Source organism: Lepus europaeus, chromosome 10, assembly GCF_033115175.1.
Source record: "Lepus europaeus isolate LE1 chromosome 10, mLepTim1.pri, whole genome shotgun sequence".
Lineage (NCBI taxonomy): Eukaryota > Metazoa > Chordata > Mammalia > Lagomorpha > Leporidae > Lepus > Lepus europaeus.
In genome coordinates, this window is record NC_084836.1 from 8155931 (window position 1) to 8183888 (window position 27958).

Here is a 27958-nt window from a genome sequence, read left to right on the forward strand (position 1 = left end):
CGTCCCGAGGGTGGGCATTAACAGGACATTGGAATCAGGGGCAGAGCCAGGACGCGAACCCGGGCACACCCCCGAGGCCCAAATGCCTGCCCTGCTATCCGACGAGGAACAGCGCAGGGGGACAGGCTCGCTCTGGAAAGCCACCCGCGCCCCTGTGGCGCGCTCTGAACTCGCTCCTTTTCCTTCCCACCGCCCCTTTCAGGGAACTGTGTTCTCAACCCGGGACTTGTGTGGCCCCACGATGGCGCATCTGATCCTGGGGCGGACGGTGCACGACCCGCACGGAGCACAGCACACACTGGCGGGAGGAAGAGGAGGAAAGGGCGTGCCCAGGGAGGACCCTGTGACAGTGGGCTGAAGGCAGCAACGGCCTGCACCCTGCCCAGCCGGCCACAGCATCTCAGGGCCCTGGGGCAGGGGCTTCGGGCGCAGACGGGGAGCCCGGGGCCCTGCAGCGTCGGTGGCTCGGCCAGGCTCGCTGCAGCCCGGTGTGGGAGTGTTTCCCCCGTGGCCGGCAGCAGCCTCGTGCCGGGCGCGCTTCCGATTGCGGGTCTCGGTAAAGCAAGGGGGCCTGAGACCCGGGAAGAGAACCCACCGCCCTCCGCGGCCTCAGTGCTGCCTCTCTACAACCCGCGAACCTGCGCTCTGTCCGGAGCCTCCGCCTACTCCCGGCTGACCAATCGCTTCACCCCATCTTGGAGGGAAGCGATCTGATTGGTTAGTCTTCACCCCCCCCCGGTGGTGAGGGCGTGGCTTATACCTCCATAGGGAGGAACCTGCTCAGGAGCACCGCCTGCCCATCCAGGGCGGAGCTTCCAACGAGGAGTCGTCGCCTTCCTGCGCAGTCCAGTACTCCCTGATCGGCCCCTCCTTCAGATGTATCCCGGTGACCTTCCTGGCCGGACGCTGGGAAGCGGCTCGCGGTGGCGTCGAGCCACGCTGGGCGAGGCCTCCGGGCCCTGCGCGGTGGGGACCTGCTTGTCTGCCGCCTGTGCCTTCTCTCTGTGCGACTTGGTGCCTGCCTCCGGGCCCTGCTCGGTCCAGTTCTGCACGCTAGGACTCGCCGCTGGTGCTGGCCACTCTCTCTGACCCCACCCGGCACTCCCCACAGTCTCTACCTTTGCCTATTTAATGTCCAGCTCCCCCACCAGATGGCCAGCCCTTGGAGGCAGTGACCATCTGCCTTGTTCCGTGTTGGCCTCCTACTCCGGCCGCCTGGACAGTGGGTTCTGGGTAAGTAGCCAGTTCATGGCCAACTTCGGAATCAGCATCCAGGAAACTCACGCATCTGTCAGTGCGTGGGGGTGACCCGGGAGGAGCGAGGCCAAGCTTCTCCTCTTGGTCACCTCTGGGGGCTGGGGATGGGACCAGGGCGGGGAAAGCTGTGTATACACACCCAGGCACACGTGAGGGGCCAGCCTTTGGCTTCGCCTATAAGGATTTTGCTTTTTAAAAGGATGTACCCGAGCAACCCTTGGGAGGAACAGAGCAACGCCGTGACACCCGCGCAGCCCGCGGTGGGTTCTGAGTCTTCACTTTATTACTATGTCACCAGAAGTCACCACCTTCACTTGTTCACCACACATGGATGGACGTCATAAAGGAGGGGGCCGGGACCACTGGGTCCACTCTTGAGAGCCTTAACCAGGTGGCGGAGGGGAGGGGCTACAGTAGGGGCCCTGGGTGGGGCCGCCCTTCACCGCACACACACACACAGATATATTTGTGGAGCCTTATATTATACATCTTATATATAGAAAATATATATATTTGTACTATACACAGGCAGTTACGCTGCGGGAGGGGCCAGGGCACCCAGACAAGGGCTGTGGGCACTGGGGAGCAGGGAGCGTCAGGTCCGGGCAGCGCTGGTGGGCAGCTGACCAGTCCACCTGCCCATGCACTCTTGGGAGGGGCACTTCCTCTTCGTGCTCCTTAGAGAATCAGAGGGATTTGCTGTCAAGGCTGGGGGGGCTCCCAGGGGTTGGCTCTTGGTTACATGGGGAAAACCTAGGACCCCCCCCCAACCCGTTGAGTCTTTAAAGACCAAGAATCACCAGGGAAGAATGGAGTGTGGGGGGGAGGTCTCAGGGCTGGTCCCTTGGGGACATGCCCCTCAATGTTCGCACCCCTTGCACCCCTGGGGTTGGCAGGAGCCACCAGGCAGGACCAGACCCAGCTCCGGGACTCCCTGATGTGCTGAACCTTCAACTCACTGTCTTCCTGCCACAGACTCCACTGGCTGCAAGGGGACCCCAAGTCTCCTGGGCCCTCTCTTGTGCTTCATGGGAGGAGGGTGCTGGAATTCAGCAGCCAGGCCGCAGACAGCCCTCGTCCAAGCAAAGGCTTGGGAGCAAGGGAGACGCGGAGCCCACGAGGCTGTCCTTAGCCACTGGTTCACCACTAGCCTCACAGCAGTGGGGTCAGGAGCCCTGTCCCTCTCTCATCTTCTTCCCATGGCCGTCCGAGGTGGGACCACAGCCCCCCACCCCACCCACCCCCGCCGTGATTGGCAGGGGTCGGGTAAACTTTCCCAGATTGGGGTCAAGGGAGAGCCTGCAATAACCACTGGTCAAAGCTCAACCGGCCCCTGCCCCCGAGCCTGGGGAGAAACAGATGGGCAGCGCCCCGGGGCTGCCAGGCTCCATCAGCAGGGGAGGCTTTTGGTGGGCAGGGGGCACAAACACTTCCACCCCCACCACTCACACTGGTCTGCTACAGCTCCCCCTGCTCAGCCAGCACGGAACCCACACCCGAGCTGCTCCTCCCCCAGCGGCCATCGCCAACGCCTGGCTGTCCCTTGGGGGGACCTGCTGAGCAGACCCGAGTGCGGATCCGTGCCCCGCGGCCAGCTCACTGTGCTCACTGCTAACTGGGGCAATGGTGCCACTGCTCTGCCTAGAGAGCTCCTTCTCCTTGCCTCCAAGGCTGCCCACCCACAGGGCCCCTCCTCAGGGGAGTCTCGGGCGTGCCCGGCACCCACACTCGGGAACTTCACAAAGTGCATGGGAAAATGGAATCGAAGGACAAGTTTGGGTTTAAAAAAATCAGAATCCATGCAGCTTTTCCATACTACCCGTCCTCCACAGACTCTGCAGAGCCCTCGTCAGCTCTGTGTGACGCACTCGGCACGGCTGCCTGCTTCATGCTGGCCTCCCCTGACGCTAGGAAGCTCTGTTGAGGGCAGGGGCCATGCACGCCCTCGGCATCCCCCGCACACCTGCCGCCTCTCTGGGGTCCCAGCAGACAGGGCCATTGCCCCTGCTCTACTCCTGGAGGGACTGGTGGACGCTGGGCACAGACAGGATGGCCCCCAGCAACACCCCATGCCCCTCCCCCATCCCGTGTGCCTTGTGCAGCCAAGAACCCCTCCTGCCCCACCAGGAAGGGACCATGGCCCCGCAGGTCCCACAGCCCTTGTTGCACCTTTGGGGGTCACCTGCTAGCCTCTCCCCTATGGCCTGGGGTCTTCCCCGAGCCCACTGTGCACCAGGCTCCCGCCTGTGTCACCTGGGGGCAGCGCCCCCCGTGCCTGCAGCTGGCAAAGCCGTCTTCTCTGTCAGCCCCCACGGGGGCTGGCCCCTCGCACGCTTTCTGGAAGGCCAGGGACAGCTCGCGGCTGACCTCAGATGCACGGAGCAATGACAGTGTCCTGGACCAGAAGCAAGGGCAGGGACTCGGGCACCCGCTGGGCAGCCAGGCCAATAGCCCAATAGCGGCCCAAGGTTGCCGCTCACTCACCGGCACCTTGGGCCAGTCCCCTTCACCCCCAACCAGGCCCCCGTCCACCAGCCCTGGGGGAGGACTCAGCCCGCCTAGAGGCAGGGACAAGGACCGGTCCTTTGGGCGGTCACAAGAGGCGGGACGCTTAGAGCAGAGGCTGTACGTCGGGAAGCAGGCGGCAGGGCTGAGCCAAGCTCAGGGGGAGGCTGGCAGGGATGTGGACAAGAGGGCCGAAGACGTGGCTGTCCCTGGGGGTCCTGGGGGAGCGCTGAGACACAGCCCTCCTACAGCCCGCAGCAGTCAGGAGTCTCACTGGCCAAGGGCCCCAAGACCACCCAGGAGACAGCAACGCTCAGTGGTGGCACTCCAGGGGCAGGAAGGCAGGTGCTGGGCCTGGGGCCCCTGGGCGAGTGACCGTGACCTCCTGGGGTCTGCTTCCCCAGCCACCAGGTGGAGGTAGCCCCGATGTTCCCAGCAGGCCCGCCGTGAGTCGGGAGGGCTCCGGCAGTGAGCCCCATGGTGTCCCCGCCTCACCCTGCCTTTCCTAGGGTCTCTCCTGCCTCTTCTACCACCATCAAGCCCGGGCCTGACAAGGTGGGCGCTCCACGAAAGCTTGATGACACAATGCGTGGATGCGAGTCCCCCGGCCCCCAGGCCCCCGCTGGACGCCTACCCTCCAGCACACTGGCACATACACACACGCAGACACCCCCGATGCTGACCACCCCCGCGGAGGTGCTGGGCGGGGCAGCTGGGGGGGAGCGGGTGTGGCGGGAGAGGGCAGGGCAGGGACAGGCGGGGGCGGGCGGTCACTGCGGCTCAGTAGCCCTGCGACTGGTAGCCCGGGGGCTCGGCGTCGAAGGTGTTGGCCGGCTGCTGGTAGGTGCCGCCCATGCCGACGGGGTCCGGCCCGCTGCTGGGCTCCACGTAGGGTGCGTAAGGCATGCTGGAGTCCTGGCTGGGGTCCATGTAGTCCTGGGAGAAGAGGGCCGAGTCGGCGCCAATCTGGTACCGCTGGAAGGCCAGCACGGCCTGGCCCGCCTGGGCACGGGCCGGCGGGGGACAAGGACAGGAGGGAGGGCACGGTTAGGGGAGAGACAGACAAGAGCACTGGGTTAGTGGTGGTTAGTTCACGGGACATGGGCAACAGAGGGTTAAGGGTCCCACACCCCAAAGGAACATGAAATCTTGGAGGGTAACTGTGTTTTAGCCAACAGGGCACTTCCACGGTTCTCTGTCCCACCCTCTGATCTGAGCCTGGAATGTGATGGAATGCAGATGTGAGGCCTGGGGCTCTAGCTGCCAGAATGGACCATGAGGACGGTGAACTGAATGGTGGAGCTGGAAGAGGTTTGCATCACCACAGACCTACGTAGCCACTGTGCCAGCCCCGGAGCAGGGCCCCAGGCTGGACCTAGCGTAAACCCCTGTCGCTTGGGGTTTCCAGTGGAGATGGAGTCCACAGAGTGAACGAGTTTCAGGGCTGCGTGACTTGACAGAGCCTTGGCACCTGTCGGCCTTCCAGACCCCGGGGCCCTGTCTTCCCGGAACCCGGTCATGCTGCTGTCATGGACAACACTGGGCACACGAGGCCAAGGAACAAGCGCAGCTCAGAGGCTAGTGGTGAAGAGCCTGTCCATCCTGGGAGTCTGCTCACTCCATGGCCCCATTTCTGGGCTGGGAAGACTGAGTCTGAGAGAAGGAGGCGGGGCCCAAGGCAGAGTGGGTGGCCACACCCAGCCCCAAACATGGGGACCCTGCCCCTTCCCAGGCCAGGGTGCCCCCTCTTCTTCCTTGTGACGGCACCACGTCAGCCAGGAGCCACAAAGGGCCACCCAGGGAAGAGGCAGGGAGGCATGATGGTATCCCATTCCGGAAAGTTCTAGAAGCCCAGGCCCAGGCACGAACTTCTGATCTGTGCCCACTGAGGGGCAGCACTTCTCAGAGAGTGGCTGTTGGAAGCACAGGGCTGGAGCCTGGGAAGCTGGATTGTGGAGTTGAGGGGAGGGGTCTCCGGGGTTTGCCCGCCGTGTGGGCTGGAGGTCCTGGCTGCTGGGGGCTCAGATCTGGAACCTGATGACATAGGGGGAGCGAGGGGCTCTCCGGGGCTCCTCTGGGCCGCTCACAAGCCCAGGAGTGCACTTGGGGGACACAGGACAGCAGCACCAGGAGCGAGGGCTGCAGGCCTGGCTCGCCCAGGGCTCTCTGGCTGCACCGTCCAGGCTGGCTCCCGGCTCGGACCCTTCCAGGAAGAGGACTCTGGCCAAGGGCACCGAGACATCTCTGTGGTCAGCTCCTGCCCCATGTCAGGACCTGCTTTGAGGGGCCTGAGTCCCCCGTGCACTGGGAGGCCGAGGGGAGGCCACCTGCACTTGTCTGCCTCCAGCGCCGGGAAGCTCGCTCTGCCCCGGGGGTCGGGGCACCGCGCTGGGGGCCTGTTCACGCCCACGGCCTCTTCCGCCAATGCAGAGCAGGGCTGGGTGGGCCAGAGTCACAGCAGAGTCACCTCCAAAGGCGAGAATATGGAGGCACCCCTGGGGCCCTGGAGAGCGGGAATGAATGAATGATGGATGAATTAATGAAAGAGTGAACACAGAGCTCACACTTATTGAGCATCCTGGTGCCCAGCTGGCTTTGGATTCATTTGCACAATGGCCTGCGAGGCCGGGCCACGGTCACCTCTCAGTCTAGGGAGGGGACGGAGGCTCAGAGAGGTACAGGAGTTCTCCCTGGTCACACAGCACAGAGAGCAGGGCTGGACCAGGTGTCCACCAATGTCGCGGCCAGGCCCCCCTCGGCAGCCAGCCTCTGCGGGGCCGGGAAGGCCACCCTTCACCCCGCAGCCATGGACAGCTCCTGGCGGTCCCAAGTGGAGCCACCTCCCACTCTGACAGCGCCTGAGGGTCCGGCCGGGGGAGGTGGCGATGGACCGGTCTCCCCCTCCCAGGATGTGGACTCCTGGGACCAGGGACCCGATTCACCACTGGGCACAGAACGGCTGCTCAATAAATGTTTACTGAAGGGATGAGCACAAACCAAGGATGAACAGAGGCACCGAGTGAGTGAGTGAGCCGGCCCGGGCCCGGGCCCTGGGCATGGCCGGCGGAGGCGGCAGCTGTGCCCGAGCTCCCCGCTCCGCGGGCGGCCGCTAGGGCTGCGCCGAGGCGGGGAACAGCGTGCTGTACTCCTCCTGGAAGCTAAGGTCCTTGAATCTCCGCACGGCCAGGGCTGCGCTCAGGCTCTGCCGGGAGAGAGCAGGAAGAGCCGGTGGGAAGGCCGGGAAGGGCAGAGGTGTGCGCGGGGAGGCTGGCTTCAGGGGCCGCGGCTTCGGATCCGCTCCGGGAGCGCGGGGTGCTGCGCCCCACCCCACCCCGTCCCTCCCATACCACTCCTGCGAGCCTGCCCCTGCGCAACGAGCCCCGCCCCTGCGAGCCCCCCCCCCACAGAGCCCCCGTACACCGAACCTCGCCCCTCCCCCGCGCACTGAGCCCCTCCCCTCCCCTGCGAGCCCCGCCTCCTGTACGCCGAGCCCCGCCCTCCCCTGCGAGCCCCGCCCCCGGGCGCCGAGCCCCGCCCTCCCCTGCGAGCCCCGCCCCAACTCCGCTCCGAGCTTGCGGCTTCCAAGCGCCTGGACTGAGGGGTGTGGTCCCCATCCCTGGGCATCGTCTCTGGGGCCGCTTGGTTCTTGTGCCCCTCCTTGAGGGCCGGAGCGGCCATGGCCGGCCCACCAGGGCCCCAGCGAGCTCGGCTCCCAGCAGTGTAGACGGGAAAGGCACAGCACCCGCCCAGCGCGGGAAGTGAGGCAGCCGCCCGGGGCCGGGCTGAGGCGGCCGGGACCTCTGCGGCACAGATCAGGAGCTGAGGGGCAGCAGAGGCGTCGACCAGGGCCCTTGAGACCCCTGGCGAGGGCCCGCGAGGAAAGCTCTCGGCCCCCGGGGCGGCCCAGGACCGCGCCGCACGCGTTTACCGTGAACCCCGCTTCGGGAGCCCCCAGGCGGAGGGTGCTCCTTCGGGGGGCACACACCTGTCCCCTGCCACTCAGCACCGACGGACGGGCCCTGCCTGTGAACACCTGAGTCTGTGGCAGCCCCCACCCAACCCCATACCCAATCCCCTCATTTTCCAGATGAGAACATGGAGGCCAGAGGGAGGCAGGAGTGAGAGACACCCAGGCGGGCTCCTTCCCAGCCCCCCACTCAGGGGGCGGGGGCTGGGCCCGACCCCCAGGAAGGCTGCTTTGGCCAAAGCAAGCCAAAGGGCGCTGTGGCTGGGAGGCGCTGCTGTGAGCGCCGGGTCCAGGGCTCCAGGAGGTGCAGCCCGGCCTGTGGGGGCAGACGCAGTCCAGGGCTGGGACCCAGGGCGGGCTCCACGGCGGCCGGACTCACCCAAGTGAAGATGGAGAAGAAGGAGAAGGCGATGGCGGCCCTGGCGGCATCAGTCCCTTCGTTCAGCGGGTTGTCCTTGGGCTTGGAGACCTGCCACTGGTTGGCCAAGAAGCAGAAGCCCACGAACCAGAGGAAGGCCCAGAAGGCTGGGGTGCCCAGGGCAGGGGGAGCGGGCAGGGAGGAAGTGGGGAAACCGAGGAGCAGGGGTCATGCACTCACCCGTCCCGAAGGGCACAGGTGGGGGGAGGGACGGGACCACAGGGAGCGCAGGGACGGGGCGGGGCAGGTCCCAGTGGCCAGCGAGGAGGAAGGAGAGACAGAGAAAGGGCAGTCAGCTCAGGCCAGCACTTCGCTGCCCTCTGCCGGACACCAGTTTCTGGGCCCCAGGGAGCACGACCCCGCCCCTCCCCCCAGACTTCCAGAGCCGTGGGCAGGGAGTGACAGGCCAGGGCTGGGCCAAGGGCCTCGGCTTCCTGTGCACTTGCTGCCCCCAAGTTCGGTGGCGGTTTGGGAGCTCAGAGCTGCCCTGTGCGCCGAGGGGTGGCAGCCTGCAGCCTGGCCCCCTGCCCAGGGCCCTGTGGAAGTTTGGGAACCATCCTTCTCACTCTTCCTGGGCCAGTGGTTCTGTGGCTCTGACCCCTGCCTAAGCGTCCACCAATCAGATTCCAGGAACCAAGGGGCCGGGGGCCAGGGGGCCTCTGCCTGAGGCCACTTCTGCAGGGCAAGGTGACAGTGCTGCCGTGCCACCAGGAGAGGGAGGCTGCGCTCCCAGGGGCCCCTTGCTTAAGGCTCAGGAGGCTCCTCCCAGGCGGGGGTGCCTGCAAGAAGCCGCTGGACCAGGGCAGCTCCAGCCCCACCCTCCGCGGCAGGGCCTGAACAACCTGGCTGTCTGGAGTCCTGGTCCCACCAGCCCCGGGTCTGCAGGGCCCCTCCCCGCGCCGCACCGCCCGCCGGCTCACCCGAGACGCCGATGTCGGACAGGACGGCTTTCTTGCGGTCCTTGACGCTGCTGATCTGCGGGAAATACACGTCGAGGGCCAGGTAGAGCAGGCAGGTGAGGAAGGCGAGCACGCCCACGGCCACGCCGTAGCTGCAGGCGCTGGCGTTGTGGTTGTAGATGCAGAACTCCTCGCCCTCCGACGGGCTGTTGAGGTAGCCCTCGTTCACGATGGCGCCGAACACCACGATGGAGAACACCTGCGGGGGGAGGGGCGGAGGCTGGGGCGGCGCCCTGCCCAGCTCACCGGGACGGCTTCCTTCCTGGGCTGCAGGCACCGAGGTCGCTCTGCCTACCGCTGCGGCCCCACTCGGACCCCCAGGGCTGGACTGGCACCCCACACACGTGGCCATGGGCCCTCCTGGGCTTGGAACCCGCCCATGTCCACGTTTCGATGCCAGCATTCTCCCTGCCCATGTCTGCAGAGCCCTGGGAGGGTCTGGGGTCTCAGGCCTTGCGCATGGAGCGATGCAGCAGTAGCCAAAGACCAGCTGTGTACCGGGACGCCTGTGCCATGCCGAGTGCCCCCCACTTGTGGCGGGTTCACCTAGGCCAGGCAGGCAGCCAGCTGACCCCCAGGGACCGTGCCTCCGTGTAGCCTCCTGCCCTCGAGCCTGGCTGGACCCAGTGATCTGCTTCCGACAGACAAAATACAGAAGTGACGGACGGCACAGTCCATCTGGCTCCCTGTCTCGTCCCTCTCCCTGCACACTCCTGTGGAAGCCAGCCACCATGCTGGGAGCCAGGAGCCGTCCAGTCCTGTGCAGAGGGACCGAGGGAAGGCTCTGGCCAATAGCCAGCAGGGAGCTGGGCCCTCAGCCCATGCAGCCCAGACCGAATCCTGCCAAGCCCAAGGGAGTGAGCTGGCGATGGAGCCCGGGGAGGTCGCAGCCCCGGCTGAGCCGTCCCTGCAGCCCAGGCAGAGGGCACCCAGCTGCCTCAGCCGCCTCTGGGCCCGAGAACCGGGGGAGAACAAAGGCTGGTGGTTTTCCGGCCCAAGTGTGCGCACAGCTGGTTCCGCAGTGGTAGCTAACCGACACATCAGCGCGGGGCAGAACAGGCAGGGGCGCCCTGTGCCGGCCCCCGTGCCACTCACCTCCCCTGCCACCACGTGAGCATGAGGAAGACCGGGTGACTTGCTCCCAATAGGCGCGATGTCACAAGAGTGATGTGACAAGAGTGACAGCTGGCGCCTGGGAGTCCCAGTGGACATGGGGGGTGGGGCAAGCTCGACCTGTGGGGAGCTGCAGGCCGAGGCCGGCCGGAGCGAGGCGGGAGCCAGGAGGGCAGGGGGTTCCGGGCCACTTCCACTTCTCCCTTCCTGCTTCTCCTGCAGCACGGACTCCTCGCACTAGGAAGGAGCCAGACGCACCCCTCCCCCGCGCACGCCCAAGATGGGCTGGGATCCCATGGGGGAGGGGTGGCTGGGAGGGGCCTCCTTAATGCTGCCCCTCGGCCATATGGTGTTCCATGTCTACACAGGGTTTTATGATGAGGACAGACAAGGGGGCTTGGAAAGTCCATGGAAAACAGAAGTGGAAGATGTCTGGGTGCAGATACTTCTGAAACCTGCACATTTTTTAAAATACTTATTTGAAAGGCAGAGTCTGAGAGAGGAGACAGAGAAGGAGAGAAAAAGAGAGAGAGAGGTCTTCCATACGCTGGTTCACTCCCCAGATGGCTGCAATGGCCAAGACTGTGCCAGGCTGAAGCCAGGAGCTTCCACCCAGGTCTTTCATGTGGGTGCAGGGGCCCAAGCACTTGGGCCATCTTCTACTGCTTTCCCAGGCCATAGCAGAGAGCTGGATCCGAAGTGGAGCAGCCAGGACTCAAACTGGCGCTGATATGGGATGCCAGTACTGTAGGTGGAGGATTAACCCACTGTGCCACACTGCAGCCCCCTGCATTGTTTTTTCATAGTACACATTTTAAGATTTATTTATTTATTTGAAAGTCAGAGTTACACAGAGAGAGGAGAGGCAGAGAGAGAGAGAGAGAGAGAGAGAGAGAGAGGTCTTCCATCCGATGGTTCACTCCCCAACTGGCCACAATGGCCGGGCTGCGCTGATCCAAAGCCAGGAGCCAGGAGCTTCTTCCAGGTCTCCCACGCAGGTGCAGGGGCCAAAGGACTTGGGCCATCTTCCACTGCTTTCCCAGACCACAGCAGAGAGCTGGATCGGAAGTGGAGCAGCGGGACTAGAACCGGCGCTCATATGGGATGCCGGCGCGTCAGGCCAGGGCATTAACCCGCTGCACCACGGTGCTGGCCCCATGGTACACATTTTCAATCAACTTTTCGAGACAGCTTCACGTCATGCAGTCATGATAGACGTACAAGATGGGAGGGCTGACTCAGACAGCTTTCCTCAAAGGCAGCTGGGAACTGACATCTGGACAGTGTTTTTTTTTTATTTAAAAAAAATTTTTTTTTGACAGGCAGAGTGGACGGTGAGAGAGAGAGACAGAGAGACAGGTCTTCCTTTTCCATTGGTTCACTCTCCAATGGCCGCTGCGGCCGGCACACCACGATGATCCGAAGCCAGGAGCCAGGTGCTTCTCCTGGTCTCCCATGGGGTGCAGGGCCCAAGCACTTGGGCCATCCTCCACTGCACTCCCTGGCCACAGCAGAGAGCTGGCCTGGAAGAGGGGCAACCGGGACAGAATCCGGCGCCCTGACCAGGACTAGAACCCGGTGTGCTGGCGCCGCAGGCGGAGGATTAGCCTAGTGAGCCGCAGTGCGGGCCCACCTCTGAGTGTTAAGAAGGAATCTGACCTGAGTGTGCACCACCAAGAGCGGGGGAGGAGCTCCTGTCGGGGGCAGGTGCCTGGCCTGGTGGGCGGGAACGGGTCACGGTGCCGGCTCAGACCCTCACACCCCAGAGCGGAGGGCCTGGGCTCCATTCCTACCCCCGGCTCCTGGTCCAGCTTCCTGCGGATGCGGACCCTGGGGGCAGCAGTGCTGGCTCGGCTCGCTGGCTACCTGCCACCCCCGTGGGCGCCCTGCGCGGAGGGCAGCCTGGCTCAGCCCTCGCCTTTGTGGGCATTTGGGGAGTGATCCACAGATAGGAGCGTGCTCTCTCTCTCTCCACCTCTGCCTCTCAAATAAAAAAGAAAAGAAATGGTGGCGCGTCCACGCAGTGGATTTTTCAGCCACAGAGAGGGCAGAAGCACTGACGCGAGCCATGAGGTGGGTGACCTCGAGAGCAAGTGAGAGAAGAAGCGGACACGGAGCTGCCCTGTGCCGGGGCTGCCCTGTGCCGTGGCTCCCCTGTGCCATGGCTGCCCTGTGCCATGGCTCCCCTGTGCCGTGGCTGCTCTGTGCCATGGCTGCCCTGTGCCGTGGCTGCCCTGTGCCATGGCTGCCCTGTGCTGTGGCTCCCCTGTGCCGTGGCTGCTCTGTGCCATGGCTGCCCTGTGCTATGGCTGCCCTGTGCCATGGCTGCCCTGTGCCGTGGCTCCCCTGTGCTGTGGCTGCTCTGTGCCATGGCTCCTCTGTGCCGTGGCTCCCCTGTGCCGTGGCTGCCCTGTGCCATGGCTGCCCTGTGCCGTGGCTCCCCTGTGCCGTGGCTGCTCTGTGCCGTGGCTGCCCTGTGCCGTGGCTGCTCTGTGCCATGACTGCCCTGTGCCGTGGCTGCCCTGTGCTATGGCTGCCCTGTGCCGGGGCTGCTCTGTGCCGTGACTCCCCTGTGCCGTGGCTGCTCTGTGCCATGGCTCCCCTGTGCCGTGGCTGCTCTGTGCCATGGCTCCCCTGTGCCATGGCTGCCCTGTGCCGTGGCTCCCCTGTGCTGTGGCTGCCCTGTGCCATGGCTGCCCTGTGCCATGGCTGCCCTGTGCCGTGGCTGCTCTGTGCCGTGGCTCCCCTGTGCCGTGGCTGCTCTGTGCCGTGACTCCCCTGTGCCATGGCTCCTCTGCTGTGCTCCATCCGCGGCAGGGGAGGGAGGAACGGCAGGGCCACGGGCTACCTCCTGGGCACAGGGCGTTGTAGATGCGGTGAGGCCAAGGTTACAAGGCACTGCGAATACACCAAACGTTGCCGAACGACTCGCCTTACAATGGTTACCTGGGCGCCCACATTACGGTGCAGCAGGTTCAACAGCCACCTGTGACACCAGCATCCCCATATGAGCGCAGATTCAAGTCCCGGCTGCTCCACTTCTGATCCAGATCCCTGCTAAGGCGCATGGGAAGGCATCGGAGGACGGCCCAAGCGCTTGGACCCCTGCACCCACGTGGGAGACCCGGATGGAGTTCCAGGCTCCTGGCTTATCCTGGTCCAATACTGGCTGTTGCAGTCACTTAGAGAGTGAACCAACAGATAGAAGAATCTCTCCCTCTCTCCCTCTCTCCCTCTCTCTCCCTCTCTCTCTCTCTCTAACTCTCCCCCCTCTCTCTAACTCTGCCTTTCAAATAAATAAAGCTTTTAAAAATATAAAATAAAAGCCGGCGCCGCAGCTCACTAGGCTAATCCTCCGCCTTGCGGCGCCGGCACACCAGGTTCTAGTCCCGGTCGGGACACCGATCCTGTCCCGGTTGCCCCTCTTCCAGGCCAGCTCTCTGCTGTGGCCAGGGAGTGCAGTGGAGGATGGCCCAAGTACTTGGGCCCTGCACCCCATGGGAGACCAGGAGAAGCACCTGGCTCCTGCCATCGGAACAGCGCGGTGCGCCGGCCACAGCGCGCTACCGCGGCGGCCATTGGAGGGTGAACCAACGGCAAAAAGGAAGACCTTTCTCTCTGTCTCTCTCTACTGTCCACTCTGCCTGTCAAAAAAATAAAATAAAATAAATAAATAAAATAAAATAAAATGGTTATCTGTATGTTAGATAAATTTGGCCACAATCTGAAACAAAGGCGTCCGTGGCCATGCGGCTTCAGCGTGGGCACATGACCGCCAGCCCCCAGACAGCCGGCACCCATCCGGGAAGCCACCCAGCTGGACCCTTCAGGCCACATGGGGCACCTGGGCCCTCGGCTCTGCCCAGCCCAGCCCTGCCTCCTCACCGCCCCCAGGACGCTGGGAGGGCCCCACTGGACAGAAGGGGACACGGCTGTCGCCACTGTCAGCAGCAGAGGCCAGCTGATCCCCGCCCTGGGAGAAAGGAGCCTGCAGGGCGACTGGGCCAGGCAGCAGGACCCAGGTCCCAAGGAGAGCTCAGGAGCACAAGGGGAGGAGCGGCAGGCAGCCAGGATCCCACAGCATTTCCACAGGGGCTCCTGAGGCAGAGATGCGACCCTGAGGAGCCGGCTGCCTGCACAAACCCAGGCACTGCCATTCGGCCCCTAGGCATTGCCATCTTGGAGGTGGCGTTGCAAGTCCCAGGCTCCCACCAGAGCTGCCAGGCTGAGACTCTGAGGCCTGCACCACACAGCCGCACCTGCACGCCAGCCCCCACCCCAGTGGCGCTCCCAGCCCCGCTCCCTGCCCCTGCGCCGGGAAAGCAGCAGAAGACTGGGCCCCTGCCACCCATGCACAGACCCAGAGCGGGTTCCCGGCTCCAGGCTTCAGCCTGGCCCGGCCCCCACTGTCGCAGACATCTGGGGGTGAACCAGCAGATGGACGACCTCTCTCTGTGCCTCTCCCTCTTTCTCTGTCAGTCTGCCTGTCAAGTAAATAAGTAGAGCTTAAACAAACAAAAGAACAGAACAGAAAGAGAAAGAAGAAACAGGAAGAACCAGTGCTGGGTGGCGCCAGGACTTCAGCCCAGCAGACCAGAAAGGCCCTGACCAGAGGCGGAGACTCGGGGGAGTCCGTGCTGGATTCAAATCTGAGGCCTGCTGTGTGGCCTCAGGCCAGTGACTTCACCTCTCTGAGCCTCAGACTGGCCCTCCCTCGGGGCAAGCCTGCCTCCCAGGAGGAAGGGATCACACCCGAAGGCAGCAGGCCTGCAGACCCCACCCCCAGGGGGCCGGAAGGGAGCCCACCTCTGCAGGGACAGTTCCGCCAGAGGCCGGAGGTGGCAGGGGAAGTGGAGGGCGGAAGTCAGGGCCTCCCAGACTGCAGAGAAGGCCCCATTAGGACTGGGCCCCGGGGGAGAAGCAGGGAGCCCAGAGGAGCCAGAGACGCTGCGTCCCCAAGAGAGGGAGCCACAAGATCAAAACACCCTGGGAGGAGGGGTGGGGCGGCCGGCGGGCACAGGGCGTGGTGACCCTGGGCGGGGCAGGGATCTGCTGGGGTGAGCTGTGCCGACAGAATCCCCGCCCAGCCACTCAACCTCGGGCGCACAGGGCATGGGGTCACTCAGGACAGCAAGTGACCGGGCTCAGCATCTGAAGAGCCCTGGAGTGACACGGAACTCGCGGGACTGGCCGTCAGGCAGTGATGGCCCACGGCGGGCGGGGCCAGGAAGGCTGGGACAGCAGGAGCCAGCCCTGGATAGATCCGGGGGACGGGCCAAGGCCGAAGCGGGGTGGCGGGGACAGTGACCTGGGAACCCGGCCCGGGAGGTAGGCAGGATGGGCAGGGATGAGGTGGGCTGCAGTGGGGACCCAGGCTTTTAGGGCAGGGAGAAGTCGCGGTCCCCTCACCTGTCCTGCCCCCTCCCATCGGTCCCTGGCCTGCAGCAGGAAGGGCCACTTCACACAGACCACAACCCCGGCTCTAGGGCCCCAGGCCAAGGCCCGCCCACCTCCCCGGGGGCCTCACTTCCCTCCGCCACCACCAACCACCCGCTGCACACACACACATATACACACACATACCCGTCCACGTTCTCCTTCCACACTCTCCTCCCAGGACTGTTCGGGCCCCAGGCTAAGCAGCAGCGAGTGTGGAGAGAGGCCAGGTCCCTGCTCTATCCAGAAGTCCCGACAGGGGTCAAGAAGCATCAGGCAGGGCGGGAGGAGGCAGCCCAGGTGGCCAGGGCGGCCTCTCAGGTCAGCTCTGGGCAGACAGTGACCTGAGCCCTGTGTACCTGGGAGATGCTGCTCTCAGGCGACAGCCTCCAGTGCAAAGGCCCTGGGGTGCAATAAGCTCTCTGTGCTCAGGGGTGGCAGACTGAGTGAGGAGACACACCTAGGAGGGCAGGGGGCTCACCAAGCTCTGGGGGCTTCGGGGTCAGGGCGACTTCAGGGCCACTGTGGCCCGAGGCACACACCTGAGGATGCCACCTCCCCTGCAGACGTGGGGGTTCCACAGACAGGGAAACTGAGGCTGGGACAGCTCGTCAGTCTGCATACCTCACCGAGGGAGGGGCTCTGCACTGAGGGTTTCACTCCTCCCGGAGCGGCCGTGTCCCGCCCCGAGTGGGAGCCCCCGATGGGCAGGATGGGGCCTCAGGTTTCCATGGCCGGGTGTGAGGAAGGAGATCGCTCAGGACCTACTGCGCACACTGGACACGCGCTCTGCAGGTGCATCTGGGACCCGCCAGGCTGGGGGTGGAGTCAGGACTTGAACCCGAGCCTCTGAATGGACAGTTGGTGCCCTGTGCCAGGCAGCAAGAAACACACGAGGCAGCCGCAGGAGCCACTGGAGACTGGAAATTAGACCGCGGTGAAACCCTAGGCTGCCACGGCGGCGGGAGGGAGCCAGCCTGCGGGGCCCCACCAGGCACCTGGAAACCAGGAGGTCAGAGGACGGCGGTGGGGCCAGGACCCGCAGGGCCGCTGGGCGCAGTGGGCACCGGAGAGCCCCCGCCTTGAGCCAAGAAAAACGCTAAAAGCAGCACCAAGGTAGACGGGCCAGACCGCCTGGATTTGCCCCCACCCTCCTTTGAATCTAATCCTGGGTCTTTTTAAAAACAGATCCCAGATGGCGCTTGGTGCAGATCTGTGTCAAACTTGGAAAAAAAAAAAAAAAAACAGGAAGGAATCCTGCAGTCTTGGAGTTTCAGCACCTTGGGCCAGCGGGATCCGAGGCGCAGGCACAGGGACACCTGTGACCCGGCCCCTGCCCACTACAGCCACTGGACGCTGCCTGGGAATCCTGCCCCTGCCCTCCCCGCCTTCCCAGCTGTGGGGCGGGAGCAGAGCCTCACCGTCCGATACCCTGCGGGGCTGTGCAGACCCCCGGCCGCTGTCCCCGGCCCCCACACACTCCTGTCTCCTCGGCGGGACCCAGGCGGCCCCCAGCCTCCTCGGCGCCCTGGGCTGACAGAGAGCACCTGTCAAGCCTCAGCCACGCCCTCTGAAGAAGACCCCCAGGCTCTGAGGACCCCACCCGCCCCAGCCCCTTCCGGAACGGGAGCTCTCCGCGCAGCCAAGTGCAGATCCGGGACCCGGACCCTGCCCGAGACCGAGCAGCGCCAAGCAGTCCCAGGCTGCGGGGTGGGGGCGGTGCAGGTCCCCGTGGCCCGGGGGTGGGGGGAGAGGGGGTTCCCAGTGGCCTGGCTTCACACAGCCGCACAGAACGCCGGCCTTCCTTTGAGAAACTGAGGCCCGCGGCACCCCTGCCCTCCTGGCTCCAAATGGCACCGCCCATCCGGCCCTGCAGGAACCTGCTCCCAAGCCATGGACCCTGGCTCTCACCCTGGGCCTCCTCCAGGCAGCCGTCCCGGTTCCTCCCCAGGCTGAGGATAAAGGACAGCTCCGGGGTCCCTGTGTGGGCCGCGGCTTCTCCTCCAGCCTTGCCCAGGCATCCACGACCTCAGGCCCCCTTATCCGCACCCCAGGAACCAGTCGTGGGTTCATCCCCAACCCCCGTGGACAGTCGGGCCTACTGCTTCTACCGCCTGAATAACTCTCAAATCATTCCGTGTCCCCCACATGGTCCCCCCACACCCATGCACTATTCCCCCACTGTCTGCTCATCTCTAAACCTGAGCCTCTACTTGGAGCCTTTGGACAGATGCCCTCCCGCCCCATGCAACCCCTAGACTCCCGGCTGCCTCTCATGCTCACTCCTGCCCCAGGGCCTTGGCACAAGCCTCCCCCCTCTGCGCGGGAGGCCTAGGTTTCTCCGCTGTCTACCCACATCTGGATCCTTCTTAGCATCCACATCTCAGTGTAAAGGACACCTCCGCTGGGAAGCCCTCCAGACCACACCCACAGACCTAAAGCCCTCCCAATGCCCCATTCACCTTGACAACATCACTAAACTCCTTCCCTTTATTGGTTCAGCTGCCCAGAGTGTGTCCTCCCCAAGACCCAAGAGAGGGTCGGGAAAGGCTTCGAGGGAGGGGAACAGCGTTTGACAGCAGAGCGCACGCGGCGTCCTGGCTTGCCCCTCTGCCTGCACACCCCTGCCCACGGGCGGCTCACTCCCTAATGAGGAGGCTGAACCCTGCCGCCTCAGGTCGGCCTGGGCCTGCACAGGCCTGGGCAGAGAATGAGGCGGCTGTGCTCCGGGCAGCGTCAGGCCCACCCAGGTCATGTGAGCATCACGGCGACGCCAGTGCGTGGCTGTGAGAGGCGCCTGGGCAGCTGGCTCAGAGCCGCAGCCGCGCCGAGGGGCCCCTGCTCCCCTCCCTGCCCCGCCCCGCGGGGATCAGGCAGTAATCTCCCCACAAGCTGTCCCCAAGCCAGAGCTCTGCTGGGCAGGGCCTGTGCCGGCAGCCCTGGCCCCCCAAGGTGATCTGCAGCTCCCCTTGCACCCCACATGGTCCCCACTGACACCCTCCAGTGGCTGCCTCCCCTGCGGGGGCCTGGAGCCACAACAGAGAGGAGGATGCCCAGGCCAGAGGAGGCTGACGTGACTGGCAGGGGCAGGGAGGGGAGAGGGCTGCGGACACCGGCATGGCCTGGCCCTCTGCAGGCGGGGCCTGGGACGCGGGCACTGCAGTGCCCATTTTACAGATGGGGCAGCTGGGGCTGTGAGGCCCTCGGCTGTAAGAAAGGCAGGGCCCACCAACCAGCACTGCGCGCTCTTCCTCGGCCGGGCTGGCAGCCATGGCCGACCCTACAGGTCTCCAGGGAGAAGACCAAGGCCCAGGCCCCGCCTCACGCCCTGGAGGAGGAAGATGGGAGGCCATGGAAGGCCCATTCGCAAGTCCTCACTGCCAGGCACATGGCGCAAGCTGGGGGGGGGGGGGGAAATCCAAGGAGGCTTCAAGGGGGAGAGGATACGTGACTTGGGCCTTGCGGGCTGGGTGCAAAACCCGAATGGGGACAGTGGGTGGCAGGAGGCGGGCAGAGAGGGCCGTTTCCACCTCACCCACACACCCGGGGGTGCCCTGTGGGACGCCAGGCCCTGTCCGCACACTGTGGATGTGACAGGGACGTCACCGACACAGCCCCAGGCCTCCAAGCTCATGGCCCAGCAGCAGCGGCAGCCACTTCTGACCGCCTGGCCCCCACAGCTCCCTCTGCCTGGAGTTCCTTCCCCGGTTTCTGCCTGGCTGACTGCAGGCCACGCCTCTCGATGCCCCATCACCTCTGTCCCCAAGCCCTAATGGCGTCCCCCCGCTGGGGTCACAGCTCACCTCGGAGGCAGCATGGTGGGCCTCTCTGCCCCGCCTCCCCCCACCAGGCTCCTGCAGACACACTGTGTGTTCAACAGGAGCCGGCTCCCCACCGAGCGCCCAAGGCGGCCAAGAGCTCCATTAGGAGAGGGGCAGAGCCTGCAGGGGCGCAGGGGAAGGCCTGGGCGGCTCCCAGGGACGGGACTAGGGAAGGCACAGCCTGGGCCGGGTGGGGGCGGGGGGGGGGCAGGTGACAGGCAGCACCCAGAGGCTGCGGCCAGGCCGAAGGGCACGTGGAGGAGGGTGGGGCAGGTGAAAGGAGGCCAGGGCTGGCGAGAAGGCCAGCACTGGGGCCATGGGCACGGGGAGTCCGAGTGCAGAGGGCCAGCCCCAGGGCAGGGTTGAGGGCTCAGAGGTCCCAGGCCCGAGGACTGCCAGACTCGGGGTGTTCCAGGGACAGCTGGAAGGCCAGGAGGGGTGGGGAGGAGTCGGCACGAGACCGGGATTAGGGAGCGGCAGCCGCTGCGGGTTGGCTGGCAGCGGGGGGCGGGGGGAGGGGCGGGGGGGCGAGACTGGGAGGGTGGGCAGGTGTGAGGAGGGCAGTGACCAGGACAGAGGTAGGAGCCTCCCCGGCAGCACAGGTGCACAGCCAGCTGGGCGCCTTGAGGGAGCAGGTGGAGCGCCCAAGCTGGTCCGGAATGAAGGCAGGTGGGCGGCCCCGTGTGGACGCGAGGCTCAAAGCTGGGACGGAAGGTCTGGAAGTGGCTTCTGGAGCCAGGAGGACCCTGCCACCTCCAGGCGCAGCAGAGGGAGGGTGAGAACCAAGCTGGGGAAGCAGCCCGCGGCGGCCAGGTGACAGCCCCACTCACAGATGGTGCTGAGCGTCAGGGACCCAGGCCAGTCCCCCGTCCCCCCGCCAGATCGGAGTTCCTCGAGCCCCAGCCTGTTGGGCTCTGACCTGACTGCAGCCCGGGTCCAACAGCTCAGGGCCGTCCCAGCCGAACGGCCACCCTTCCCCCTCGAAGTCCCCTCCGCCTGGTACCTGCTACTCTCAGAGGGGAGCTGAGCAGGACCCCATTCCTGGGAGAGAAGGCCCGGGAGCAACATGGACCTCACCGCCGTGCCAGGCTCCAATCTCCCTGCTCTGATCACTTACGTGGCCCTGGGGCCCCAGCCCCCAGCACCCAGCCCCTGGCCATAGGCCCCCCAGGAGCCCTGGGGCCGGAGCTGTGGACATCCCCTACTCCAGGACCAACCGATCCCCAAGTGCCCAAGCCAGGGTCCGCCGGACGCAGGCGTGGGGCGCCTTGAGCAGGAAAGGTCAGGACCCAGCAGTCCAACCTAAGCACCCTTGTCCCACTTGACAGATGGCGAAGCTGACGCCCAGAGGGCACCTGCATCTCACGCCAGCCACACAGCCAGTCCGGGCTGGGGGCGGGGGGTGCAGGACGCGTCAGGCGCTTCCCCATGCCCTGCTCTGCCTCCCCTCCCGCCCCGGGCAGCTGGTTCTTCCGGTCTGGGTGCCAAGCGTGGCTCCCTCCAACCGCCCTGCCATCTGCCTCTCCCTCTCCCGCCCGGCCTCCGCCGCCGGCTCTTCCTCCGCGGCTCCCCTCCTCCCCAGGCTCTGGTTTGCTGAACCCCGCACACACGCAGGTCAGGAGGGACGCCCCACGTGGCCGAGCTGCCGGGAACTCCAGGTCGCCTCTCCTGCGAGGAGCTCGCCCACCCCACAGGCGTATGGCGGGCCCCCCCGAAGTGCATTTTCACAAACCTTCCACGCCTCCCAGGACCCACGCTCTGCATGCCCATGCCACAGATAAGGCCACTGAGGGCCCACATGGTAGGCGTACTCTCAATGCCAAGGCCCAGGGTGGGGCCAGCTTGGCCAGGTCTCACACCCTCCCCCCCCAGCACTAATATGCCAGCCCCCAGACAGGGACACGCAGGGTCTGCAGGGACACAGCGGCCGGGGAGCCCGCGCCTGGCAGGGACAGGTGCTAAGTCGACAGCCACAACTCTGTGCCCCCAGGAAGTGACAGGAAGAGGTCCCAGAGAGCGGCCTCTGCACTGCCGCCCGGGACCCCCGCCCGAGCCCCCTCCCAGCCAGGCGAGCTTTCCAGTCACTCTCTCCTGCCCAGAAGCTTCTTCCTGGCTTCCCGCTGGGCTCCAGCAAGTCTGGCCTGTGAGTCCTTCATCCAAGGCCCCCCCAGGGCAGCCCCCACCTGTCCCTCCAGCCTCCCAACCTGTCACTCTCACCCCCACCCCTGTGCCACCGACTGCTCGCCACCATCCCCAGCACCTGCTCACACCTCGGGCCTCTATGCCACCGACCGCTCGCCACCATCCCCAGCACCTGCTCATACCTCGGGCCTCTATGCCACCAACCGCTCGCCACCATTCCCAGCACCTGCCTCTAGGTACTGGCTCAGGCCGCTCCTGCCCCCTGGAATGCCCCTCCCCACTTCTTCATCAGAACTCAGCTCAGGAGGGGCCACCTCCCCCTGGAAGCCCTCCATGCCCCTCCAGGCAGAGGAATCTGCCAGGCTCTGCACTTCTTTCCTGCAGCAGCCCAAGCATCCTGGATGGTGCTCGCCAACTCAGTCCTGTTCTCACTGCGCCAGGCGGGACACAGGCTGGCTGGCACCGAGCAAGGGGACTTGCTGCGTGCGCAGAAGCAAGCAGCAAACACCAGAGCCGGCCAGAGATTCTGTCTCCACCCTGAACCCCTTCCCGGCTGCTGCAGCAGGCTCAACACGGCTGAAAGGTGATGAGGGGGGTTGTCTTTTTTTTTTTTTTTTTTTTAAGATATTTGTTTATCTGATTGGCAGTTACAAAAAGAGAGGGAGAGACAGAGATAGATCTTCTATCTACTGGTTCACTCCGCAAATGGCTGCAACGGCCAGGGCTGGGCCAGGCTGAAGCCAGGAGCCGGGAGCTCCATCCTGGTCTCCCACGTGGGTGCAGGGACCCAAGGACTTGGACCATCTCCCACCGCTCTCCCGGTGCATCAGCAGGGAGCTGGATCGGAAGTGCAGCAGCTGGGACTGGAACCGGTGCTCATGTGGGACTCCTGTGTCAGGTGGCAGCTTAACCCCGGGGTCTCATCTTGAAGCTACTGCCTTTGCGAAGCAAACCTGGCGTTTTCCCTCGGAGTTCACTGGGGGTGATGGGGGGGGCTGATAAAACTGGGGCTGTATGGGGCCGGTGCTGTGGTGTAGCAGGTAAAGCCGCTGCCTGCAGTGCCAGCATCCCACATGGGTGCCAGTTCAAACCCCAGCTGCTCCACTTCCTATCCAGCTCTCTGCTGTGGCCTGGGAGGGCAGTAGAAGATGGTCCAAGTCCTTGGACCCCTGTACCCGCGTTGGAGACCCGGAAGAAGCTCCTGCCTCCTGGTTTTGGATCAACGCAGCTCCAACCGTTGTGGCCAATTGGGGAGTGAACCAGCAGATGGAAGACCTCTCTCTCTCTCTCTGCCTCTGCCTCTCTGTAACTCTGCCTTTCAAATGAATAGATAAATAAATAAATCTTAAAACAAACAAACTAGGGCTATAAAGCTACCCCTTGGTGCCACTGGAACCCAGACCCAGATGCCACGCTGGGGGGGGAGGGACCAGCGCACGTGGCACCCTGTGGACCGGATCCCAGGGCGGCTCGGACAGCCCCAGGCCCACAGCCGGTGCAGTCGGCGCCCAGACTGGGGCTCACCTGTGTCATCTGTAAAGCAGGAGCAGACAGGACCCTGAACACATCGCCCCTGAAAACGGCAACAGGAGCTTCTGTTGTCTTCCTTCTGCCTAAACAGAGCATCAGACACGCCGTCGCACCTCCCGGCACCGCACCAGGCTGTGAGTCCCAGATAAGCGCCCGCCCACGGCCCAACGCCATCCACCCCAGCACCGGGAGTGCCATCCCTCTGCCCCCGGGGCCAAGCCCCGCCCCCTCACTCAGATGAGGGCACCGAGGCACCAGGGCTGGGGGTGCACAGTGCTGCCCACAGCAGTGGAGTGGCCGCCCATTTCCTGGTCCCCCACAGCCCAGGTCAGGGGCAGCAGCTCCAAGCTGCTTGGGTCCATGCTGCTCCGGGGGGTGGGGGTGGGGGGCCGTGGCTGGGGGCAGAGCAGCAGCTGAGCTGAACTGAGCCAGCCTCAGGTAGGGGAGGCCCCGCTTCAGCCGAGCTGGGCCAGAGGAACCCTGGGGTTTGCTGAGCCCCTGCGGCTTCCAAAGACCTGTCTTTGGCAATTTCTACCGACTCACAGGCAGCACCCCTCAGGGCCGCGGCAGGGGTCTCGGGAGTCCCGGGTGATGATTTCTCAGTCTGTCTGGGGCTGAAGGCTCCCGGGATACAGGACTTTCAGGGCTAAAGCCTGGGAGGGTCCAGCAAGAGGACGTATTGGCCACCCTGGTGCAACAGCTCAGACCGCAGGACCCCCAGGAGGAAGCCACCGCCACCCAGACCCTGCCGTGTGCCCCGGGAGCACGCGGGCCGAGGGCCAGCCCCACCGCATCCACGCTCCCAAGCATGTCCCGTCTCAGCGCCCTAGAGTCTTCCAGAAGGCCAGGAGACACAGCCCCGGACCGCCGACAGCCTCCCTAAGCGGCGGTGCCCCCACGGCTTCCCCGCTGGTTTTTCCTATTGCGGTAAAACACACAACATCTCACGCTCGTTCCATTTCCGGCGTGAAGCAGTGGGGCTACCGCGCAGCCGTCACCTGCAGGGTTTTCTACCTTCCAGCCCTTCAGTGATCACGAAGGCTCTGCGTGTGGAGGCCTCTGCTCCCACACAGGCAGACAACACCTGCGCCCAGCTGCACAGGCAGGGCTGGAGGCCATGTGTGGGTGTGACCCCCGTGTCCTTCCTGACCCCAAAGTCCCAGGATTCCACCCTCCTCCCTGCCCTAGGGGAAGCACTGTGCCTTGGGTCAGGGAGGCCTGGGTCCCACGGCCAATAGCCCCCAGCCAGCACGTGGCCCGGGTGTTAGGGGAGCCAGCCAGGTGGCCCTGCACGCGTGGGCACCGTCTGGAGCCACTGTCCCTTTCTCCGTGCAGGGCACAGGTGCTCGCCCTGCCCACCCGCCAGCCTCATTAGTCATTGCCTTTTCCCTGAAGCTCGGGGGACTGCACACAGCAGGAAGACCCCGCTCCAGGCTCTCGCGGCCCCTGCCTGGGGGCTCCTGGCTCACCCCCCAGCAGGGACCGTGGGCTCCCGTGCACAAGGGATGTGTCTGAGTCATGCCGCCTTCCCTCGGGCCAGCACACTCAATAAAGCGCCCTACGACCCAGGCTGACAAAACGCCCACGCCCCTCCCAACACCAGGGAGCTGCACACTGGCCCAGAGGGCGAGGCCAGTGCCCCAAGCCCTCACCAAGCCCTCTGAGGGCACAGGGGACACTACGACAAACAGCGAGGAGCGCCGCCTCCCCCCGCCCTCAGAGAGCTCCCCCTTCTTCCTGTGGCCCCAAGACCACGTTTGAAGGTTTGGAGATAAAGGGTTTGGGAGCCACCGCAGCCCCCAGCCCCTAACAGCTGGAGAGGAGGGTGCTCACCAGGAACCGGCCTCAGACCAACAGAGCAAAGACCCCCCAGCCAGGGTGCCTGAGCCCTGCCAGCCCGCCCCAGGCACCCCCCTTCCCGCAGGGAACCTCCCCCCCCCCCCCCCCGTGTGCTCCTGCTCTGCGCCACCCTCCCCTCATCGCGCTGGGGCCTCTGCCCGCTGCCCGCCTCTCTCCGCTCTCCACCGTGGGGAGGGGCCTGTCTCCCAGAGACCCCCTGGGCGCCCAGGTGTATGGGGGTGTTCCGGATCCGTGAAATGTCACAGCCCAGGCGGGGCCTCAACCCCTCTCTGTAACTCGGGAAACTGAGGCACGAGAGAGGCGGGGACGCTCCCCGCCTTGGGTGGCTCCCAGCCCAAGGTCACGCCGCTAAGGAAAGGCAGTCGTGGGGGGGGGGGTACCCGCTCCAGACTCAGCGCTGCCCACCGTCCCTGCCCAGCAACACCCCGGCCCCGGGCCTCTCGCCCTCCAACGTCCGCGACAGGCACGGCGGGCGCCTCCGCGAGGGGGCCCACGCCCCGACCCACCCCCCAAAGAGGCCACCCGAGACCCAGGCTGCGTCCCGCTCGGTCGCTGGTGCGCCCGGGCTGCATAGCCGCGGCCTGGAGGTCACGGCGACGGGGGAGGGGGCGGCGAACAGGAACGGGGGGGGGGGCGAGATCCTCCGGGAACAGCGGCGACCCCCGCGGGCGCCGGGCCCCCTGCCCGCACCCCGGCGGGAGAAAGCCGGGGGCGCGGGCCGCGCGGTCACGGCAGCTGCGGGCCCGGATGGGGTCGGGGTCGGTCCCGGCGCGCCGCCCTGGCCCACACCTCCAGCCCCGGCCTGGCGGCGCCGCCCGGCTCGGCCTTACCCACGACACGACGCGCAGGATGGTGTGCGGCTGCCGGGCCAGGGTGTAGGGGTCGAAGGCGCCCCCGGCCTTGCCCGCTCCGTACGCACCCCCTTCCATCGTGGCTGCACCGCGCGGCGCCCCCCCGCTCGGCGCGCGCCGCCGGCCCGTGCGCGTGCGCGGCGCCCCCGCCCCCTCCCCTGCGCGCGGCCGGCGCGGCCCCGGGCTCCCGCGAGCGGGCGGCGTGCGCGGCTCGCGGGCGGCGGGCGGCGGGCGGGGGGCGGGGCGGCGCGCGCCATCTCCCGCGGGGGCGCGCCCGTCGCCGGCGCGGTGACCTCTTCGCCAAGTGCGGGAGGGGGGACGGGGTGGGCAGCGGTGTCCGAGGCTGGGCGCCCGGCCGCGCTGTCCCGGTCGCAGCCGCGCTCCCGATCTGCCGGCTCTGGCTGGAAGCGTCTTGGGGATCTACCTGTTCGCGGGTTGCGGTGGCTCTGCGAGCCTGCGTGCGGGGAGGGCCGGGGCTCTTGGCCCGCAGCAGGTGCCCGAATGCGTGAATGATCCGAGGGCCCCCCCAAGGCAGCCCCGGCTCCCGCGGCCACCTTGCCACCTGCCCTTGCCCGCGACGTCCTGTGTGTGTCCCCGTGTCTGCGGGCACCCTCGCCCGCAGCCGGAGGCCCGGGACAGGGCAGCCAGCTCTGTGAGGAGCCCTTCCCCCAGCCCAGCACCTGCCCCTAGGTAGATGTGTATCTGTCGTCCCCTCTGCGGTGGGTAGGCTCCTCGCGTTCACTGCCTGGGTGGGCAAACAGACCCTGGACCCATCACCCCATCGCATCCTGGGCTGTGTGGAGGAGCCACCTGCTGGGTCTGGCTCTTGTGCGACCTGCGTTCCTGTGGCCCGGCTCTGTACCTCTGGTTAGGGTTCCCGAAACAGGTGGACATCCCATATGGGCCGCAGCTCAAGTCCCGGCTGCTCCACTTCCTGTCCAGCTCTCTGCTATGGCCTGGGAAAGCTGCAGAGGATGGCCCAAGTGCTTAGGCCCCTGCACCCAAGTGGGAGACCAGGATGAAGCTCCTGGCTCCTGGTTACAGCTCTTTGTGGGGTGAACTAGCGGATGGAAGACCTCTCTCTCTCTCTCTTCCTGTAAGTCTGCCTCTCAAGTAAATAACTCATATATCATAAATTAAAGGATCTCGGGGCTGGTGCTGTGGCACAGTGGGTTAAAGCCCTGGCCTGAAGCGCCAGCATCCCATATGGGTGCCGGTTCTAGTCCCGGCTGCTCCTCTTCCAATCCAGCTCTCTGCTATGACCTGGGAAAGCAGTGGAGGATGGCCCAACTCCTTGGGCCCCTGCACCTGTGTGGGAGACCCAGAAGAAGCTCCTGGCTTCGGATCGGCTCCGGCTGTTGCGGCCATCTGGGGAGTGAACCAGCAGATGGAAGACCTGTCTCTCTCTCTCTCTCTGCGTCTCTACCTCTCTCTGTAACTGTCTTTAAGTAAAACAAATCTTTTTAAAAAATAAATTAAAGGATCCCTGCCGAAGTTGAGGACACAAGATCTGGGCAGGGGAAGCGTGGGGGGGGCCTCGGGGCACCTCTGAGTCACAAGGCAGGCGCGAGTGCCTGAGTGCTTGCCCCCCCAGGCCCCGTGCTAACCGCAGGGAGGAGGCAACCCTTCCAACTGACAACTGTCCTGTTGAACTGCTGGAGACAACTCGTGGGAAACTCCCTGGGGCATCGGGCAGGGCGGCGTTCTCGGTACAACATCGAGAGCCTGGCCATGGGAGGAAGCGTCCATCAACGGGCTTTCTGAAAACGCGGACCCTCTGCTCTTTGGAGGAGACCTTAACAGAATACGGGAACAGACAAGACGCCGCGCGGGAGGAGGAACTATTGGCAAAGCGAGGGTCTGATAAAGAGAAGGCATCCCAGATGCAGCGCGAGCTGGCAGAACTCAGGGCAGCCGTTTGGCCTAGCAGTTACAGGTCACAGGGCCCGGGTTCAGCGCTCAGCACTGCCCTCCCCCCCCCCAGCCCAACTTCCTGTCAGTTTGCACCCTGGGAGGCAGCGGGTGATGGCTCCGGTCCTTGGGTCCCTGCCAGTCCAGCCCCGGCCACTGCAGGTATTTGAGGAGTGAAGCAGTGAGTG

At 65.4% G+C, this 27958-nt stretch overlaps 1 protein-coding gene across 3 annotated transcripts; it reads right to left on the bottom strand.

The window, feature by feature from the left end:
• Positions 1 to 1523: 1523 nt before the first annotated feature.
• SYNGR1 (synaptogyrin 1) lies at positions 1524 to 25987 on the bottom strand. 3 transcript variants are annotated; one of them, XM_062202824.1, is made up of 4 exons: positions 25839 to 25987; positions 9068 to 9305; positions 8109 to 8254; positions 1524 to 4698 (listed from the first exon to the last, which is right to left on the bottom strand). In XM_062202824.1, the coding sequence occupies exons 1-4, from the start codon at positions 25935 to 25937 to the stop codon at positions 4543 to 4545; spliced, it is 639 nt and encodes a 212-aa protein (XP_062058808.1). In that variant the 5' UTR covers positions 25938 to 25987; the 3' UTR covers positions 1524 to 4542. The 3 variants fall into 3 exon arrangements, with proteins under 3 accessions (XP_062058808.1, XP_062058807.1, XP_062058809.1); XM_062202823.1 differs by having other exon boundaries at positions 1524 to 4764; XM_062202825.1 differs by lacking the exon at positions 1524 to 4698 and adding an exon at positions 6723 to 6964.
• Between the last annotated feature and the right edge of the window lie 1971 nt (positions 25988 to 27958).